Source organism: Pristis pectinata, chromosome 8 (genome assembly GCF_009764475.1).
Source record: "Pristis pectinata isolate sPriPec2 chromosome 8, sPriPec2.1.pri, whole genome shotgun sequence".
In the NCBI taxonomy this organism is placed as follows: domain Eukaryota; kingdom Metazoa; phylum Chordata; class Chondrichthyes; order Rhinopristiformes; family Pristidae; genus Pristis; species Pristis pectinata.
The window spans coordinates 74,837,462-74,857,552 of record NC_067412.1 but is presented as its reverse complement, the minus strand read 5'-3'; the positions used below and the strand labels follow the sequence as shown (position 1 = coordinate 74,857,552).

The following is a 20,091-nucleotide window of genomic DNA, read 5'->3' as shown; positions in this document are numbered from 1 at the left end:
GCTGGTTGCCAGCTTGGCAAACAAGCCATTGTCACTTGAACATTTGCAAGATACAGTATGTAAAATCATGTAAATGATTCCAGCAAAACCCCAGGAGGTTTTATATCCAAGGAAGTTAAGGCCAGTGCTTATTTTATTGGCTACTAGTTAAGCTTGGACATCTGGTTCACTTGGCAGCTGGTCTTGTACCAACACACACATAAAGGAAGATGGTTGTAGTTGATGGAGGTCTTAAACAGACTTACTGGCTAACTCTTTGGAAAGGAAAGATAAACATTTAAAATAAGGCAGATGACATCTGTGAAGAACTCAAAAATGAGACCAAAGAACAGTGCAATAAGAGCTTTATAACAGCCAGAGGCCATTGGCAAGCTAAAGAGGTACTTTACTTGCTGGACAGATCTGGTGGCATCCTTCAGTCTGCAAAATCAGGGATCCAAAGTGGTTGTGGAATGAAGTACAGATTGGAACAGATATAAAGTTTGAAACTGCAGGAGGAGTTTTGAGAAAGAGCAGAAATAAATGAAACATTATGTAGCTAACGGACCACCAACAGAGCACCTTGCTGCCTGGAAGCCTTCATAATTGAAAATTTCACACAGATTCCTCCAATCCACCCATGTGCAAAATCCATTTCCCTCACCCCTACCCAACTACTCACCCAACGTTGTGCATCTTTTTCACAAATACTGATTACTTTGTTTCAACTCACACCATAATATTCATCATGTGAAAAGGCCACTTTGCCGGCCAAAGAGCAAAAACAAAACTGGGGAAGACAAAGTGCTCAAAATATGGTTCAAAATTTCATCAAAACCAATGTAAAATTGCATATACACCCATACATAATACCTTACCCAAATATGAATCCTTATTTTTCCTTTTATTTGCACTCATATGTGATGCAACCTTCTGGCTTCAATTAAGGTAAAGACAGGCTCTTCAGATCCATGGTCTCACCATTGAGAGGCTCCTGGCCATTATCCTCAAGGTGCATATAGAATCATTCCATGATTTTACATTGGTTTTGATGAAATTTTGAACCATATTTTGAGCACGTTCTTGTCTTCTCCAGTTTTGTCACAGTAAAGGAGAAGGAAATTCAGTCCAAGTCTGTGCTGATTCCCAGGAGAGCAATCCCATCCATATTATTATTTCTCTTTCATTTCCTATAGCTTTGCAAATCATTCTCTCTCAAGGACATATTCATTTTCCTGTTGAAAGCATTAATTGGTTCTGATTCCAGCACCCTTAGAGATAGCAAATCAAATAATGAAAAGAGTTCCTCACATTCTTTTTTTTAATTCCTTACTTGACCCTTCCAAAAAATGTTATCCTGTTGTCAAACAAAGCATATGCTAGCTGATATGTGGCCCTCATCCTTATGTGTGCCCCAACTTTTAAAACTTGGTTCCAACCCTTAAACATGAGTGGTTTTATTTGTAAAGAACTTATTGCTGCTGGCCTATCCTGATCCAAACCATTTGAGAGCTTACAATTTTTTTCAAAACTTGTTGGAGATGGCTTCTTGCAAATATATCTTGCTGTTGTCTTCCTCTCTCCTATGGACCTCAGGATCTGGAAGCAGCAACTGTTGATGCTTCTGCTGGTCCAGACACTGTGTGATGGTGCTGATGGAGCTGGTGTTGATGCTGCTTCTGCTGTTGGTCATTTTGGTCCTCATATGAAGTTGAAACTAACACATAGCTTCAGTGCACCCATCCTAACCTGAACGATCAGCATTCTGTTGCGCAGGTCAGATGTGCAAACCTGTAAATTGTCAAAAGAACCTTCCAGCACAAGTACTGTGAACCATGTATTTTGTAGACTCTGGCTAGGCGAAGGCTGCTAAGATTTGGTACTTATTGACCTTTATCCTATCTGGTCTTTGCTCCTTGTTGGCAGTCATGCCTTGCTTTCACTGGTAAACTCTGGGAAGCCTGGGGAAAAAAATTTCAAAAACTATATTATTAATGTTGTAATCAACCAATTAACATTTTGGAATTGACAACCTGTTCCTCCTGAATGGCATCAACACACAATTACATGTCACTATTGTGTGTACATTGGTGGGTTTCAGCAGGATTTCCCCCATGCTGTGATTATCCTCAGTTTTAACCCCTACACATACATTTCCACAGATGGAAATTCATCACTTGGTGGAGAGGAAGATTTGGGGAAAGTCATTCCAGCTTTTCAGGTGTACATTCTGCTAAATTGGCATTCAGAACATTACCTTGTTATGCTTCCTGCTACTGTGAGGCTATAACAGACACCATTTATTGTTATTCTTGATCTCTGTAGCATTGTAAGGGTATGTTGCATTAGCTGTGCTATCTCCAAAACTGGACCACTTAGAATTTTGAAACCACTCACATTACTATTGGGTAATATGTTATTTTTGCTAGTACTATCATTTTTCAGGGTTAAGATGCCACGGGAACAGTATATTGTTTTGTATTTCAGCTCTTCTTCGGGAAAAAAATTACCTATGTACTTCTTTATTTAATATCAACATAAATGCTGACTTTTAATATTTTGTTCAGAGAAAACATATATCTGCAAAAGATGTACTGCATTATGGTTACAATTGAGCTTATCACTGTTTTTTGACACTGGATGGGGCAGGCGGCTGTCATTGCTTTTCTAGTTTTCGAAGTATTGTCCCTCAATGTTTACTATCATTGTAGGAATTTTCACTAAGTGTGGCACCTAAGAAAATTATATATATGCAGAAGGACTTGTCCAGAATGCAGTGCTGTAGAGCACAAGGCAGACATGGTGATATCATCTTGCAGAATATAGCATTCCAAGCAAGATATTCTACAGTATTCTGAACACATTGCCAGACTCCTGGCAGAGAATCACGATGTGAGAATTAAAACAAAGTACTGTGCAGAGTATACTTAGCTGTAGGCACTATTACAGCAGTATGTGGAAATAGTTATAAGCAGCCAGATGCTCACACCTGATTAAGTTGTTGCTGGAGAATAGAGGAACCATTTGTAACTTCTTCTCCACTCCCAGTGCTCTGGTTTCATTTCAGAACAGTTTCATCCCTGGGGTCAAAGTCAGAGCAAGTACATGTGCTCATTTATATGAACTGATAGCACACCTGGAAACATCTGCATTTCGCTGACCCAGGGAGCCCCTTCAGGCCACAGGCTTCAGTTACACTTGCCCAAAAATAACCAATTCCATTTGTCCTGCTTCCTAAGTGAATCTAATCTGTAGAGTTCCCAAGCAAATGTTTTATGAGCAGCACCTTATGAAAGGACCTTGACAAAAAACACAAACTTTGGAAATACTCATTATACCTGAAGTTCTGATTTCTCCCCTCCACACAAAATGTGTTGACCTCTGCAGACTCCCTTCATAAATCCTGCTGAGCATAGGAAGCTTTACAGCTGAAGGATAATGAGAAATATGTCTTTCATCACCAGTGCTAAATACATGATTGAGTAGAAGTTGTGCATTATTACAGAAATCAGATTGGAACCAGATATTTGAATTGGAGTAAACCACGGTGACTACTATATCGTAAGTCCAGCGCAAGTGATCAGGAACAATTTATTGGATCAGCTCACCATCTTCTGGTCCAGCCTGATCTAATCTACAACCCTTCAACCCCCGCGCCTCACCCCCAACTGATGAGTAGTGATTGGTGTGCTGCCTGTGCACTTGATGCCACTCATTGACCCAGAGGCCATTTTGCTGGCAAGAGGAGACAGGTAGAGCCTCAGACCTGGAGTTTACCCAGAAGTCCCAGAGCCTTAGTACTTTTCAAATTACCGGAGACCTTAAACTAAGTTTGGAGAGTTTGCATGTCTGGCTGTGAGATAAGGACAGACAAGGATAAGGTAGGCTCGGAAGATACTATTTTCTTTCGTGCAGGGGATATGGACTCAGGTGGCATGTTCAGGATTTATTGTCAATCTCTAATTGCCCTTGAGGAGCTGCCTTTTTGAGCCACTATGGCCCTTGTGGTAAGGGCACTTACACAGTTCCACTGAGGATGTCGGAAGTTCCAAGATTTTTCCCCAGTAAAAATTGAAAAAATGCAGCAATATATTTCCAAGTCTTGACTGCATGTGATTTGGAAAGGAATTTGCAGATGGTCAATTTACACGTATCTGCTTCCCTATTCTTTTCAGGTGCTAAAGTTACAGGTTTTGGAAAATACTATTGAGCAAGCCTTGGCAATTTGTAATAATTCATCTTGCAGTTGGTACAAACTGCCATCACCATGTTTCAGTGGTGGAAGAAGTAAGTGTTTAAGGTAGTGAATTGAGACCCTGTCAAGTGCACAGCTTGATTCTGGATGGTATTGAGCTACCTCATTATTTTTGGAATATTCAATCCCATTTCTAATGTGTACTTTGTAGATGATAGAATGACCTTGGAGAGGCATTAGGTGAGTCACTAACTGCAGAATTTAACTAGTTCTTCTGAACATGTATTTATGTGACTGTTGCAGTTAAATTTCTAGTAATGGCAGTCTTCTGTATCCACCTCCTTAACAACCTTTGGTTGTTAATAGTGTGGGAATCACCAGTGGAAATGCCATTGAATGTCATGTCAAAAGTGTTACCCAGATTTCTGATTATCAATTAAATCCATTGTGAAGTCGAAGATTGGAAATGAGGGTATGCAGTGCAACATAGTTTAATCTTGCATGAGTGAAAAGATGTGAACTGGTATTCTCAACATAGGGACTTGCAGCTGACATTGTTTCCAACTACCAGATCCCATTACCCGGCCAGGAGCTATAGTTGGATATCTTGTAATTAGGACTGAGTCAACAGATATAAAAACAGAAAATGCTTGAGGTTCTCAACAGGTCAGATAGCATTTGTGGAGAGAGAAAAACATTGCTTACACTTCAGTTTAACTCTGCTTCTCTCTTTGCAGATGCTCCTTGACTTTCTGAGTATTCCTGGCATTTTCTGTTTTATTTCAGATTTCCAACATCTATGGTGTTTTTGATTTTCAATTACTGAGTCAAGAGATGCCTTGTCATAAGTTTGCTGGGTGCACTGCCAGATGGCAGTTGTGTAAAGGGCTGTCAGAGTTCTCCATCAGAGAGCTGGGCCTGCAGTTCTCTTAGACCAATAGATGTATATTTCACATTAAAGTTTTCCATTTGAATATATGAATTATACCAGACTATGCATTTATAGAATTTGACATTTTTGTGATGAGGGATACACTTAATTAAGCAAACATTTCAGATTCTTTGTTTCTGCAATAATCTTTGAGAGAATGGTGTTCGCAGACGTGATATTTTTGAATTCTTTTGTTTCCTTTCACCTTGTCTTTCCTCATTTCGATTCTAGGGGCCAACGCAAAGAAACAGGGCGATGATCTTGCTGATAATGATGGCGATGAAGACGAAGGTATTTTTCGGTGCTCGAAAATGGTGCATGACTGCAGAACAGAATCTTTTCTATACTTCTTGATTTTTAAGTTTCTTTTTTGGGGAGATTTTTAAGGTGACAATGTGCATGTTTCCTTGCACTTTTTTTCTAAACCCTCAGTGCATTTTTTCCATGCAATAAATGCCTTTAAAAAAAGAAAGATTTAATGATTCGAATTTGTATTCATGTGGCTGAAACAAAAGCTGCATCACCGGGAAATAAAAACTACAGCATTCGGCAAGATTCAACCTTAGCATTGTCTGGCTGCTTCACTGTCTGGAGAGCTGGAGACACACTCATAATCGCTCCCTTGATTCTCTACTTCTGCTCCAGTCTTGTTTTAAGCCATGAAGTTATTTGAAATTTCCTTTTGCATAAGTTTCAGTAAAAACATCTTCTTCCTTCTTTCCAGAACTGTCTAATGTACAGACCGTTACCCACCTGGGAGTTTGGGCAAATAAAAGGCCTTTGTCACCTTGAAGCATTAGTCAGAGTAAAGAAGCTTCCTAATCCTATACAGTGAACTCCACCTTGTGTTGGCTGTCTTGCTGAGACTGGAGGTTGATAGTCTGCAGCCTCATGATCTCATCAAAATACAGTCACTACTCTGATTTTGTAGGGTACCATCAGTTGTTTCTTTCAATAATCTGGTGAGAAATTGAAAGCAAAATTTGTTCTAATCTAATATGCCTCAAAATACTAGAACCCTTCTCCAGCTCCTGACCAAAGTGCATCTACAAAAATAATTCTGAAATATAATGAAATTGTAAACATTTGAATTAAATTATAATATCATATTTGCACAAGGACAGCATGTAATTAAAAGATGATTCTCTCACTGCCAATAAATCTCTCACAATAAAAGACAAGGGCATATAGGATCTTTTCTTAACCATAAATTTTGGCTAGTTAAGTGTTTAATTTGAATTTAAACATTTAGTGTCTCTAGAAATCTGTGTGTACATGTTAGAAAGTGAGAGAGAGAGATTGTGTGTGTGTGTGTGTGTGTGTGTGTGTGTGTGTGTGTGTTTCTGTGGGGTAACCTGAAGATCCAATAAACAACAATACAGTGCTAATAGTATTTGCCTCATGATTAGGATGCTGATGATATAATGTTTCTCTGCCACCCCAGCACCCCCAATTTCCAGAGCAGTGTAATTAAACAGTGTACTATTCTGCCCCCTTTAGTGATTTGTTTGGCACTGAACTGCTGGGATTAATAGTGCATGTCATTCGATACTGCATGCTGTACTTGATCATGCACACAGCATTAAAAAAGCAACTGATGGCTTCTTGTATAGATCCTTGAAAATACAGTGTGGGCTTCAGCATCAGGAAAATCCATCAGCTACACATTTGAGGTTAATAATAAAATACAGGTATAGAAAAACACATCTTAAGTATGTTTTAAAGGTTTTGTAATCTGGCTGAGTGAAAACTGCTCAAGCAGACTGCGGTGGCTGAAAAGTGTAATCATTTATCTCAGGGGAAAAGGTTGTTGTGACAGGCAATAGATCTTAACATGCAATTGGAACAAAAGATATAGGAGAGGAAAGAGAAAGAGATGACTATAACTTCATGTTGTCTATCATAAGAATGTGAAGGCCCCCAAGGAAATTGCATGTGTGAATATGAATCTTTGAAAAATGTATCACTGGTAATCCATGTGTAAATATTGAAGATAAGAGGCATGTCTTGCTGATCATGGTGAGTTCTGGGTGTTCTCAGTGCGATGACATAGTATCAGCTTCCCTCTGCGCAGCTTGTGGGAGGAAGAGAAATTTTATGTTGCAGTGACCTTCGGGGATAATTTTCACCTTCACAGATTGAGTGCTAAACAGGGAGAGTGGATCACTCCTCCCACACTTTGAAGGTGTAAATTACCTGCCTAGTGTCTTAACCTTCAAATTGGTTAATTGCATTACAAATTATTGTTGGGAAAATAACTGTTGAGTTCTACAAATAAGAATAAAGGAAGGATTTTAATGAACGTAAGCCTGAAAGCTGCACCATTGGTATCAGTCAGTCTTTACCTCCTTTTTTGCATATGTCCTTGCTTTGAAATTCAAAATATAGCATTGTATGTGCAATAGGCACAGTCCCTGCCCAGTTTAATGGAAATCTCAGCAGTCATTGGCTTTATAAAAGTGACGTGTTGATTACCTGTCAATTAATATGCAGGCTAGACCTCATTACTTGCTTTATGTGACTTCATCGTAGCCTCTGATTAGAATGGTCACTCATGAAGGAAGAGATCAGATACAGTTGTTAGTTTGCTGATAATTTTATTGTCTTTATTTTGTCTCAGTTGAAAAAAATATTTAAAATCCTGATAAATTCTATAAGTTACAGTATGTAACACTTCAGCAAAATACATGGTCACTGGTACCAAAAGCCTCCTTCACTGTCGTAAGAAAAATTTAAGGAATTTCTTGTTTCATAAATTCTGTGCCATCTTCATTGCTGATCATGAAGTCCTTCTCAGGATGACTTTGAGGCTGGCTGAGCTTCAGCCCACAATCTGAAAAAGCCGAGCTCTTAGGTAGCTTTGTCAGAAGGATAAAGCAAGGTGGGTTGTGAGAGAACAGCATGTGAAACAGCATGTTTCCCAGGTAGGTAACAGCCTGCATCTGTGAATGACAAAAGAGGCAGCCAATAATGGAATTCCACGTCTGCTCCATCATTCATTCTGTTTTAACAGTGGCTGTTGTCTGTTATTTGATATCCGCAGCGGTTACTGAACCCTCATCTCTTTGTGCAAACCCCTTCTACCCTTGCCTGTGTTTTTTTGTGTGTGCACACTTTGGTGTTCAATGTCTGTTGTGCATGTATAAAAACCATAAGAGCTTGCTGCAGACAAACACTGATGCCAGCTACCTAAGTGGGGGAAAGGAGAGGCAGTAACCCTTGAATTATCTTATAATACAAATTGAGAACACTATTGATAACACAAACACCAGTTCACTGTAAAATTCAAAGCTAATTTGATCTTGTTGCAGTCAGACCTAAAAGGCATAAATGTTGCCCATCCACAAGATCGAAAAAAAACCAATATTGGTTTATTTTTCCAGAAAAAGTTATTTTTCCCCCCTTTTCCTCCTCCCTGTTACCCAACTCTCTCCTCCATCAATGGCTTACTTAACAGGCCAACAATCAGACTGAGACTTGTATCATAGAAAAATTGACAGATTGGACTTTATTTTCTCAGTGCCAATACAGTGTTTCTTCAGACCAATCCCAGACACTGTGAATTGTTAGATTAGTCAACCATAGGAGCAATAAGTAATTGAGAAATGAATATTAGATGGTGATTGGGAGCAGGATGGCTAGTCAATTGAAATCCCCATTTGCAAAAATCAGAGTGGAATCAGGGAATTATAATTTCTTGTTTTTTAAAAATCCTTTTAAATTAGATTGAGAAGAAAGTGTACTAAATCCCAGAAAATTGCTAGTGAATAGTGCCTGTCTTCAAAGTATTAATATTAATATTATCTAAAATGGACAATTAGATTCTAGCCTGCAACACACCTTGGAAAGCCATTATTATACTAACAAAGCATCTAAACACATCAATTATATTCTTGTCTGTAATATATTTCAAGATATTTTGGCTTTTTCCAGTTGTTTTTGCTTGGATCTTCTCCTCTATATTGGAGTTACTATCATTTGATATATTTTGGTACTTACTTGCCCAGCTGAATCTTTTGTTCTTGACAAAAATAGACCCAATGCTGCTGATTACTGGCATTCAGCAAGTAACTGCAACACAATGTAGTTATGTAATGACATAGTGACAAAATTGTTAAAGTTTTGAATAATGAATGTTGTCTGTGGCTACACTTATTCTCTTGCAGAATTGGTTTCAAATTGCCAGCTATGGCATACACACCTGATGACTGAAACCAAGGTGTTTTAGATTTTAGATCAATTCCAAATGGGGTTGATGAATATTCTGATTAACTGCAGAATTACAATATCATCATTCTTTAGTGCTAAATGCCACCCCTAAGCTCAGAGAAGACTCTAAAAGCCAAATAAAACATGGAAAGAAACTGCTCCAGTCAGATGTGGCGGAGTGACGATCCATTCATTCATTGTCCAATGTGATTACCTACTGAACAGGGAAATATCAATGAGAGTGACCTACAATATACATTTCACATTCTTTTGAATTGTGACTTGATGCTGTCTGTCTTCACAATTTTTTTTAGAATTTCACTACACTACATCTGCACTCAGTTACCCAAAACTTAACACCTGGTGTCTGTAGTGTGTCTGCTGGCACATTTACTTATGCCTGTTGATCGAGGTGTATTTGTTGCCCAGTAGTTATCATGTGTTGGCTCCCACTGTGGCACATTTGTGCCTGGTGATTGCAATATGTGAGTGCCCAATGACTGTCACGTTGTGGTGAGTTCGTGCCTGATGGTCGCAGTCTCCTAGTACCCAGTGCTTATGGTGCATTGGTGCTAGGTGATTTGTTGGTGCCTTTTATTTAAACTTTGCAGATATCCAGTGATCAAAGTGTGTTCACATCCATTGTTTCAACCGCACCTGTTTTCATCATGATTAAAACCTGAGCGCAGTGTCACTTGGCTTTCCTGTTGTTCCTTCTCTTGCAGATATTCGTGACAGTGGGCCCAAGCCAGTAATGGTGTATATTCATGGAGGGTCATACATGGAGGGAACAGGAAATATGATTGATGGCAGCATATTGGCAAGCTATGGCAATGTCATTGTTATCACACTCAACTACCGTGTTGGTGTCCTGGGTAAGAAAAATCTAACCAGGTTTTATCAGATAACTTTGGACAGTAAAGAAGATGATATGTTGACATGTATGATGTGGCAGCAGAAGTCCCTTTGTCTCCAAGATAATGTCTTGCATGCAAAAAATGAAACCATAATTGCCTCAGGAATAATAAGATGTATAAATTAGTAACCTGTTCTGAATGTATAGGTTTTTTAAAAATTTTGCTTTGTTATCTGGGAAATTGTGTTTCATAGTCAATTACAATGTGTCCAGTCATCTCTGGGAGCAGTTTTGAGTCCAGCCCAGATTTATGGGATATAGATATGAAATAATTATGGGTGATCAGAGACCAGTTCCTATTGGATGCCATCTAAGAGAATGCCTGGGTATTGACATATTCTTGCATGTGCAGAGTGCTAGTGTTTCAGAGCACTACCTGTGCCTCTTCGTAAAGCTGATTGGAATCCAAGAGGTATAGGTTAAGACCTGCAAGCTGATTCAAAATATCAACTGATTTTTCTTTAGCAATATAATTAGAAAAGAGTAAATATAATTGCTCCAAATTTAATTCAGCCATTGTTCTCCCTACCTAAGACAGGCTATACTTGCCCTGGAGCAACGATTTCCAGAATGGTTCCAGGGATGGTGGGTTTGCTGCATGAAGAGAGATTGATTAGACTAGGCCTTTATTCTCTAGAGTTTAAAAGAATGAGAGGAGATCCCATTGAAACTTACTAAATTCTTACAGGGTCTGACAGACTGGATGAAGGGATGATGTTTCCCCAGCTAAGGAATTAAAAACCATACGGTACTGAGATGAAGAGAAATTTCTTCACACAGGGGGTGGTGAATCTTTAGAATTCGCTACCAGACAAAGGTCAAAACAGTGGTTAATAATTGTCTGGATATTTAGGGATATAGGGATAATGCAGTAAGTTAACAAAAGGCAGAGCAAGCTTGAAGTGCTGAATACCCTATTCCTGCTCTTATATTATGTTGTCATTTATTCTCTTGTATAGTGGTACTCTTGATTCTCTGTAAGCATTCTGAATACTTTATACTTAGATGATGAAACTGCTCAAAAATGAAGATAAAGGGAAGATCTCAGGGGTGTAACAATAGGAATTCAAAACAGAAAATCCTGGGAATACTCAGAAGGTCAGGCAACATCTGCTGAAAGAGAAACAGAGTTAATGTTTCAGGTCAAAGACTGGGAACATGAGAAAACAAGTTAGTTCTAAGCTGCAGAGGATGAAGGAGGGAGGGATTGTGCAACAAATATCTCCAATGGGGTGCAGCTTGGGTTACCTAGGTAATGCCAATATTAACAGATTAATGAGGGTAGTTAGAGAGGAAAAAAGGACATTAAAGCTGTGAAATGCAGGTCATAGCTGTTACTGAAACCTGAAACCAAAAGGAGAATATTGGACATACCCAGTAGATCAGAAACACTGAGTTAATATTACAGATGGATAGCCTTACAGCAGATCTGGTCAGTTCTGATGCAAGCAGAATAAGTGAGTTACTGAGTTGATTTTGAATGCTGAAAGCTGCAATATTCCCAGTTTGAAGGTGAGGTGCAGGTTCCAGCAGGTCATTGGCTGCATGTACATGGCTTTGTGAACACCATATGTTAACTCTGGGATGTACTGAAATCCAAAATCCTCAATGTCCAGCTGCTGTATGACTATTAGCAGTGAATCATATCCATCCATCCCAGTTTCTGGGCTGCTATCACATTGACCTCATTCTGTGACAGACCGCTGGGATGCTGAGTCACCGGGTGAAAACAGAGGACAGCTGCAGATCATCAAAGGCTATCTACTGACAATATGAAGTTTTTGTAAAATTTATTTATGAGATGTGGACACCACTGGGAAGGCTGGTCATATATTGTCCATCCTTAATTGATTGTCACTGAGGAAACAATTAAGAGTCAGCAACACATTTGAATCCAAAGGTTAGACTGAGTAAAGATGACAGTTTTCCTTCCCTGAAGGACATTAGTATTTATGACAATTTGTTATTATTATTTATCAGTATTAAGACTAGCTGTATATTTCTGTTTATTTAGTTATGTGACTTTAAATTCTACTGTTGCCATGATGGGATTCAAACTCATGCCTCTGCCTGGTAGCCAACTATGCCACCATTCCCAGTGCACAACCCACAAGTGGAAAGCATACATAATATACTTCATAAGTTGTGTTACCATATGAAATGTAAGAGTATACCATTAGCATGATAAAGCAGTACCTGTGCTCTACTACTCCGGAAGTAGGTATAGCTCTGTAGGATACCAACAGAACTCAGCAGAGCAGATGTCAGGTCTGTGATGATTCACTGCAGGCTGAGCAACCTTGCCATGATAAGAACAAAGCCCTGGCAACCTGGAAAGCTCCTTCCTAGCTAGGCTGATCCAACTTTGATCAAAGTTGAGTTTATTGTCATATACACAAGTACATGTATGCACAGGTGCAATGAAAAAACTTACTTGCAGCAGCATCATAGGCACATAGCATTAGAGACACAAGAAAAATATAAATTATACAAAATTATACAAGAAAGAACACAATTAGAATAAAATAAAACGAAGTTCAACTTAGGGCAAAGTGGTCAAAATGCTCACAGTGTTGCTATACTGAGGTAGTGATTGGAGTTGTGCAGGTTGGTTCAAAGAACAAATGGTTGAAGGCAAGTAGCTTTTCTTGAACCTGGTGGTGTGGGACTTCAGGTCTCTGTACCTCCTGCTAGATGGTACCTGTGAGAAGATGACATGGCATGGACGGTGGGGACATTTGATGTTAGATGCTGCCTTCTTGAGGCAGTGCCTCATGTAGATACTTTCAATGATGGGGAGGGATGTACCCATGGTGTATTGGGCTGAGTCCACTACTCTCTGCAGCTTCTTGCGTTCCTGCACATTCAAATTGCCGTACCAGGCCATACTGTAAATGTATCACCACCCACAGTGGCACAAGCTCAGGTGTTATCTGTGTTAAGTTTGCACATTCTCCCTGTGACCCTGTGTGTTTCCTCTTGGTGCTCCGGTTTCCTCCCATATCTCAAAGACGTGAGGGTTGATAGGTTAATTGACCACTGTAAATTGTATGTAGCTCAGTGAAGGGGACATTGATGAGAATGTTAGGAGAATAAAATATATAGGATTAGTGGAGATGGGTGGTTATGATCAGCATGGACTTGGTGGGCCGAAGGGCCTGTTTCCATGCTGTATATCTCTCTGTGATTTTATGACTTAAGAATTCCTGTTACTATCACAGTGTTCATAATCCCAAAGTAAAAGTCAACACAAAATAAATATTCCAAAGCAAATTTATAAATCAAATCATCATGACATATTTCATTGAAACATCAATGAATCACCTTTTCGTGATCCTTTGTTTCTTGACTTCTATGTGACCGCTCCTAAGCAGTGCTATTTCAGTGGTGTCAGACTGCAAAATTTTGGAATGGTGACAACAGTACAATTGACTGGATGACAAGAAACAGCAAGGGGGCTGGTGATGTTCAGAGGAGGGTTCATGAGTGCTGTCACCCTGACTGATCCATTGAGCTGCTGACACCCTCCCAGGATATACCTCAAAAACATGAGTAATCTTGGGACAGGTTGCTATGCTGCTGTGACACCCTGAAAGCCTGGTTAAACACTGCCTTCTGCAGACAAGACGGTTAAGCTTGGATGAGAGGGAACTGGGCTAGCATAGTAGCAAGCATACCTTGTATGACTAGGATCTGAGCTTCTGCACAATATCTACAGCATCCTCAGATTGTGTGTTTTCTGATTATCTGCATTGAAAGATAAGATATTGGTATCAGAACCTGCATCATTGTTGGGGGCACGAGCGCTAATGGAGTTACTCACCACATTCTTTTTTTTTATTTACAGCGTGGTAACAGGCCCTTCCGGCCCAACGAGTCCGCGCCGCCCATTTTAAACCCCCATGTTAACCTACCCATACGTCTTTGGAATGTGGGAGGAAACCCACACAGACACGGGGGAACGTACAAGCTCCTTACAGACAGTGACGGCAATCGAACCCCGATCGCTGGCGCTGTAATAGCGTCACACTAACCGCTACGCTACCGTGCCACCCCGCTGGGAGAGATTCATTCCAAGCTCTGCACATTACCTTGACAAATTTGGTGTTGAATTCTTCTGTGCCGCTTGACATTATACCAAGTTTGCCAATACCATAAGGATTTCTATACACATTCCCATCAACCCTCTTCTGTAATCTGCACCATTGGTGTGCACATCTCTGCAGCCAAACCTAATGGCACTTTGTCAGCTAAGGCCAAGACGACTCCTTCTCACTGCCTTGGCTGTAAAACATTTATGCTGGAATTTAGAATGTCATCCAAATTATCTGCATTTTTAGGATCTAAGTTTGTGAAACAGTGTGACGGTGTTTCTTCATCACTGTTTAATTAATCTTATACCTATTACTCTTTTATCATAAATATTCAAGAACTGTCCAGCTTAAAGTTCCTGAGGGTAGGGTTGCAATGCAGGAAGGATGAGACAGTTAGAGGTGCATGCTTAAACCATCTGAAGCTTGTAAAACAAAAGGGTAGTGGGATGATGGATAAATGGGATGTGAGTAAGAGAATGAGGTATGAAAATAATTAAACTATTATCATTTTTGCTTTGCCACTTTCAGAAATGTGTGGTAATGCAAACAAGAGCACATGCATTAAGGAGTAGGATACCAAGAAGTGTAGAGCAATCTAACTATTTGAAATGCGTATATGCAGATACCTGAGGGCCATAAGACTGGGTGATAAGGTGGTTAGGAAGGTACATATGGGAGACTTGTCTTTATTGGCTGAGATATAGAATATATGTGCCTCATGAACCTGATTGAGTTCTTTGAGGATGTGACAAAGCACATTGATGAAGGTAAAGCAGTGGATGTGGTGTACAGGGATTTCAGTAAGGTGTTTCATAAGGTTCCTTATGGAAGTCTCATTCAGAAAGTCAGGAGGCATGGGATCCAGGGAAGCTTGGCTGTATGGATTCAGAACTGGCTCACCCATAGAAGGCAGAGGGTGGTGGTAGATGGAGCGTATTCTGCCTGGAGGTCGGTGACCAGTGGTGTTCTGTGGGGATCTGTTCTGGGACCCGTGCTCTTAGTGATTTTTATAAATGATTTGAATGAGGATGTGGAAGAGTGGGTTAGTAAGTTTGCTAATGATACAAGGGTTGGTGGTGTTGTGGATAGTGTAGAAGGTTGCTGTAGATTACAACAGGACATTGATAGAATTCAGACCTGGGCTGAGAAGTGGCAGATGGAGTTCAACACGGAAAAGTGTGAAGTGATACACTTTGGGAGATCGAATTTGAAGGCAGAATACAAGGTTAATGGCAGGACTCTTAGCAGTGTGGAGGTCAGAGGGATCTTGGGTTCCACATCCATAAATCCCTCAAGGTGCTGTGCAGGTTGATAGGGTTGTTAAGAAGGCATATGATGTGTTGGCCTTTAGTCGGGGTACTGAGTTCAAGAACCTTGAGGTAATGTTGCAGCTCAATAGAACTCAGGTTAGACCACACTTGGAGTATTGTGTTCAGTTCAGGTTGCCTCATTATAGGAAGGATGTGGAGGCTTTGGAAAGAGTGCAGGGGAGATGTACTAGGATGCTGCCTGGATTGGAGAGCATGTCTTATGAGGATAGGTTGAGTGAGCTAGGGCTTTTCTCTTTGGGGGGAAGGAGGATGAGAGGTGACTTGATAGAGGTGGCCAAGATGATAAGAGGCATAGATCAAGTGGACAGTCAGAGACTTTTTCACAGGGCCACAATGGCTAACATGAGGGAACATAATTTTAAGGTGATTGGAGGAAGAGATAAGGGAGATGTCAAGGGAAAGTTTTTTACACAGAGAGTGGTGGGTGCATGGAATGCACTGCTGGCAGAGGTTATGGGGGCAGATACATTAGGGACGTTTAAGAGACCCTTAGATAGACACATGAATGATAGAGAAATGGAGGGCTATGTGGGACGGAAGGGTTAGATAGATATTAGAGCAGGATAAAATGTCAGCACAACATTGTGGGCCGAAGGGCCTGTACTGTGCTGTAGCGTTCTATTTTCTCTAAGAGGATGGAGGTAAAGCTTGAGTTGGATAAGGCACCATTTGGGGCACAACCATGTACACTTCTGGTGACCACAGTGCAGGATGGATGCGATAGGACCAGAGAGGTTGCAGAGGAAATCTATGACAATGTTGCTAGGCTGGAGAATGTTGACAATGAGGAGAGTGTGGTTAAGTTGGCATTTTTTCCTTTGGAACAAAGTAGCCCGAAGCAAGCGTAATCAAGATCCATTAAACTATGAGAAGCCTGGAGAGGATAACAGCGAGGATGTATTTCACTAAACAGAAAGGTCACATAAATTTCAGATTCTTGGTGGAAGTATTAGAGAATATTTGAAATAACCAAGAAATAGTGGGAGTGAAAAACTTGCCTGAAAGGCAGGAACCTCATCACATTTAAAAAGTAGCTAAGTGAATGGTGAAGGTGCCATAGGCTACAGGGATTTGGACTGAGAGCTGGAAAGTAGGTTTAGCATAAGTAACTCTCTTATGACTGGCCGGGACATGAACTTTTTCTGTGCTGTGAACTTCTATAAACTTGCAATATGTAATGTTATGATATGTCATGAATATTTACTTAATTTTTCATGTAAATGAAAGCAAGCTGAAATGCAATGGGACTGGAAAAAAAGTTTTGTGATGGCAGATAATGTGTGTTTGAAGTGAATTTTCAGCTACTTCAGCCAAATGTGGATATGAATCAATTTGAATCAGGTGTGCTCAGGTGTTGCTGAGCCACTGCAGGGACTGACAAGAAAGCAGAGGATGCTGAGTATTGATTATATGATAGTGGACTAATTGTCAGGGAGGTTTATACATCTGAGGGAAGTTACACCAGTGATATCAATGAGTCATGTGTAACAACCATGTCAACAGGCAGCCTGCATCAAGACACATTTGAGAAATTAACTGTGAACAGGAACATGGAGTTCAACTGGGAGCCAGTGAGTAGATTAGTGTGGACAGATTGTTTCAATTGGGAAATGTGTACGTCATTTGAGGAGCACAGATTTTGGAGTAAGTTTTGACGCAACACTAAAACATACTAAATGAAAGAAAGTGTGTAATTTTGAGTACAAAGGTGTGGACCAGAATTGTGGTTCAGAAGAACACAAGAAAATAGAAACAGAAGTAGGTCACCTGGCTCCTCAAGCCTACCCCGCCATTCAATATGATCATGGCTGATCTACCCTAGGCCTCAATTCTTCCTCTGTGCCAGATCCCCATAGCCCTTAGTCCCCCAGCCTTTCAAAAAATTATCTACTTTCACTTTAAATACTTATAATAAACTAGCCTCCACAACTCTCTGGGATACAGTTTTCTGCCTTTTATGGCAAGTTCTTGTGATTCATGCACAAGAACACCTTGCTCCCTCGGTGTTTTAATAATTTGCAGCCACTTTCCATTCAGATAATAATCTGCCTTTTGATTCCTCTTACTGAAGTATGTGACCTGATACTTTCCCACATTAAATCCCATTTGCCAAATTTTCACGCATTCACTCAATTTATCCATATCCCATTGCAGAGTCACAACATCTTCTCCACAGCATGTCCTGCCACCTATTCCCATGTCGTCGGCAAACTTGGATATCTTATATTCTTCCCCATCTCCTGGTCGTTAATATAAATAATAAATAATTGAGGGCCAAGAACTGATCCCTGGAGTACTCCATTATTTACATTCTTCCAACTTGAAAATGACCTATTTATTCCAACTCTGTATTTTCTATGTGCTAATTAATTTTCAATCCACGCTTAAACACTTCCTCCAGTATCATGAGCTCTTAACATGTGCACCAGTGTTTTGGTGGCACCTTGTTAAAAATCTTTTGGAAGTCCAAATACACCACATCTACTGGTCCTTTTCTATCTGCTCTAACTGTTACACCCTCAAAGAGCTCAAGCAGATTTGGCAAATATGATTTACCTTTCATGAAGCTATGTTGACTTGGTTTGATTAGATGAAGTTTACCCAAATGATTAACTATTTCTTCTTTGATTATTGACACTAGCATCTTGTATAGTTTCCCACCTTTTGTCTTCCTGCCTTCTTGAACAAGGGAGTCACATTTGCTGTTTTCCAATCCACTGGTACCCGTCCAGAATTCAGTGAACTTTGAAAAACTTGAACCCAATGGGTCCCACTATCTCGCCACTTCCTTAAAAGCCTTGTGGGCCATTGGGTCCTGACAGCTTGTCTGCCTTTCGTCCTGTGAGTTTTTCTAATACCTTACCCCTCAGGATTAGGATTTTTACAAGTTCTTCCATGTTATTTGAAACTAGCCAAATTATCATTGGGACACTCATAGTGTCCTCCACAATAAAAGAAAATCCAAAAAATTGGTTTAATGTATCTGCCATTTCCTTGTACCTGATATTAATTCCCAAGCCTCATCCTCTGGAGGATCTGCACTAACCTTAAGCCACTCTCTTCCTCTGTAGTTATCTGTACAATCTTTTACTGTTCATTTTAATATTAAATACAAGTTTTCTTTTCAAACAAATGTTCTCCTTTCTTATGAGCTATTTAGTCTTTCACTGCTGGCTCCTGAAAAATTCCTAATCCTCTGATCTACCACTACCCTTTGCTTCTTTGTACGCCTTACTTTTTGATTTACCGCTGTCCTTAACCTCCTTTCTTAACCATGTTTGGTTGCTCATGGTAGTCCTCTTTCTAGCTGGGATAAGTTTCTATTGAATATTATGAACCAGCTGTTAAAATATCTGCCACTGCTCATCTTCTGACCTGTTTCTTAGCTTATTTACCAGCCCACTCTAAATTACTCCATCTTCATGCCATTGTAATTGACCTTATTTAAGTTGAAGACACTGGTTTTGGACCTGGGGTTTTCACCCTCAAATGGTTTCTGAAATTCTACCATGTTGTGGTTACTACTTCCTAGGGTATCTTTAACCACAGAACTCGTATTCATCTTTCCTCGTAGTAATCCTTGCTTCTAACTAACATGGGTATGCACAGAATATTCTACTGAACGTAATTATTACATTCTTGTCACTCCATAGAGTTAGGGGTGGGAAGTGATAGGACTGTACTATCTTACACTTAGTTGGAAGGTCAAATAGGGTGCTACTAAGAACTGGTGATACTGTGCCTTCGTGTCACATTAGACCCCGCACCAATTTTCAAAGCTCAGATCAAGATAGCCAGTTTTCACCGCTGATGCATTGTCACCCAGCCTCACTTTCACTCAGATTATGTTGTGTGATAGCAAAAGAGGCAAGGGCCACCAATGAAGTCAGATTGAAATATTTTAGAACAAGATTTATACACTGTATAATTTACTTAAACACATAAGGAATTGATATGAATTGGAGCATTACATGGGTTTGAAAGAATATGCTGATGAATATGCTAATAAGTGCTAGACAGTGGATTGGATGGGGTTTAATTGAAAGAAAGTAAACTGGAGAGAGACCTGGGCTGTGACAGCTAGGGAATAAATTAGTGATTGGACATATTTAATAATGATTTAGAAATGGCTTGGGTGTTGTGCTTGGTCTGTTGATGCACAGGAAATAGAGTGGGAGTTAGGTCTTCATTTTTTATCTCTAGACTAAAGGGTAAATTGAAAAAAAACAGCTTTATGTGATTGAATTTCAGGCAATATTTTTTGTGGAGTTCTAACTTCATATTAAACTGAAGCTGTAGTCATAGAATTTAGAGAAAATAAAAATTCAATAATAGGAGTACAACAAATATTTTGAAAGCAGAGCAGCTAATTATTCATTTTTGAAATCCTGAGCACAAAAGTTTTCCCTCGACCAAGAATGAAACCAAAAGAATTT

At 39.8% G+C, this 20,091-nt stretch overlaps 1 protein-coding gene across 4 annotated transcripts in view; it reads left to right on the top strand.

Annotated features, from left to right (window-relative positions):
• The window catches only part of nlgn3a (neuroligin 3a), a 177,869-nt gene that overhangs the window by 97,651 nt on the left and 60,127 nt on the right, over positions 1 to 20,091 (top strand). For 2 of the 4 annotated variants that reach the window (XM_052020865.1, XM_052020864.1), the window contains one exon: positions 10,040 to 10,189. The exons of 1 other annotated variant lie outside the window; for it this stretch is intronic. In XM_052020865.1, the coding sequence (XP_051876825.1) occupies positions 10,040 to 10,189 (150 nt within the window). Of the gene's footprint in view, positions 1 to 5,336; positions 5,397 to 10,039; positions 10,190 to 20,091 lie in introns of all 4 variants that reach the window. One more of the 4 variants, XM_052020863.1, reaches the window with a different exon arrangement.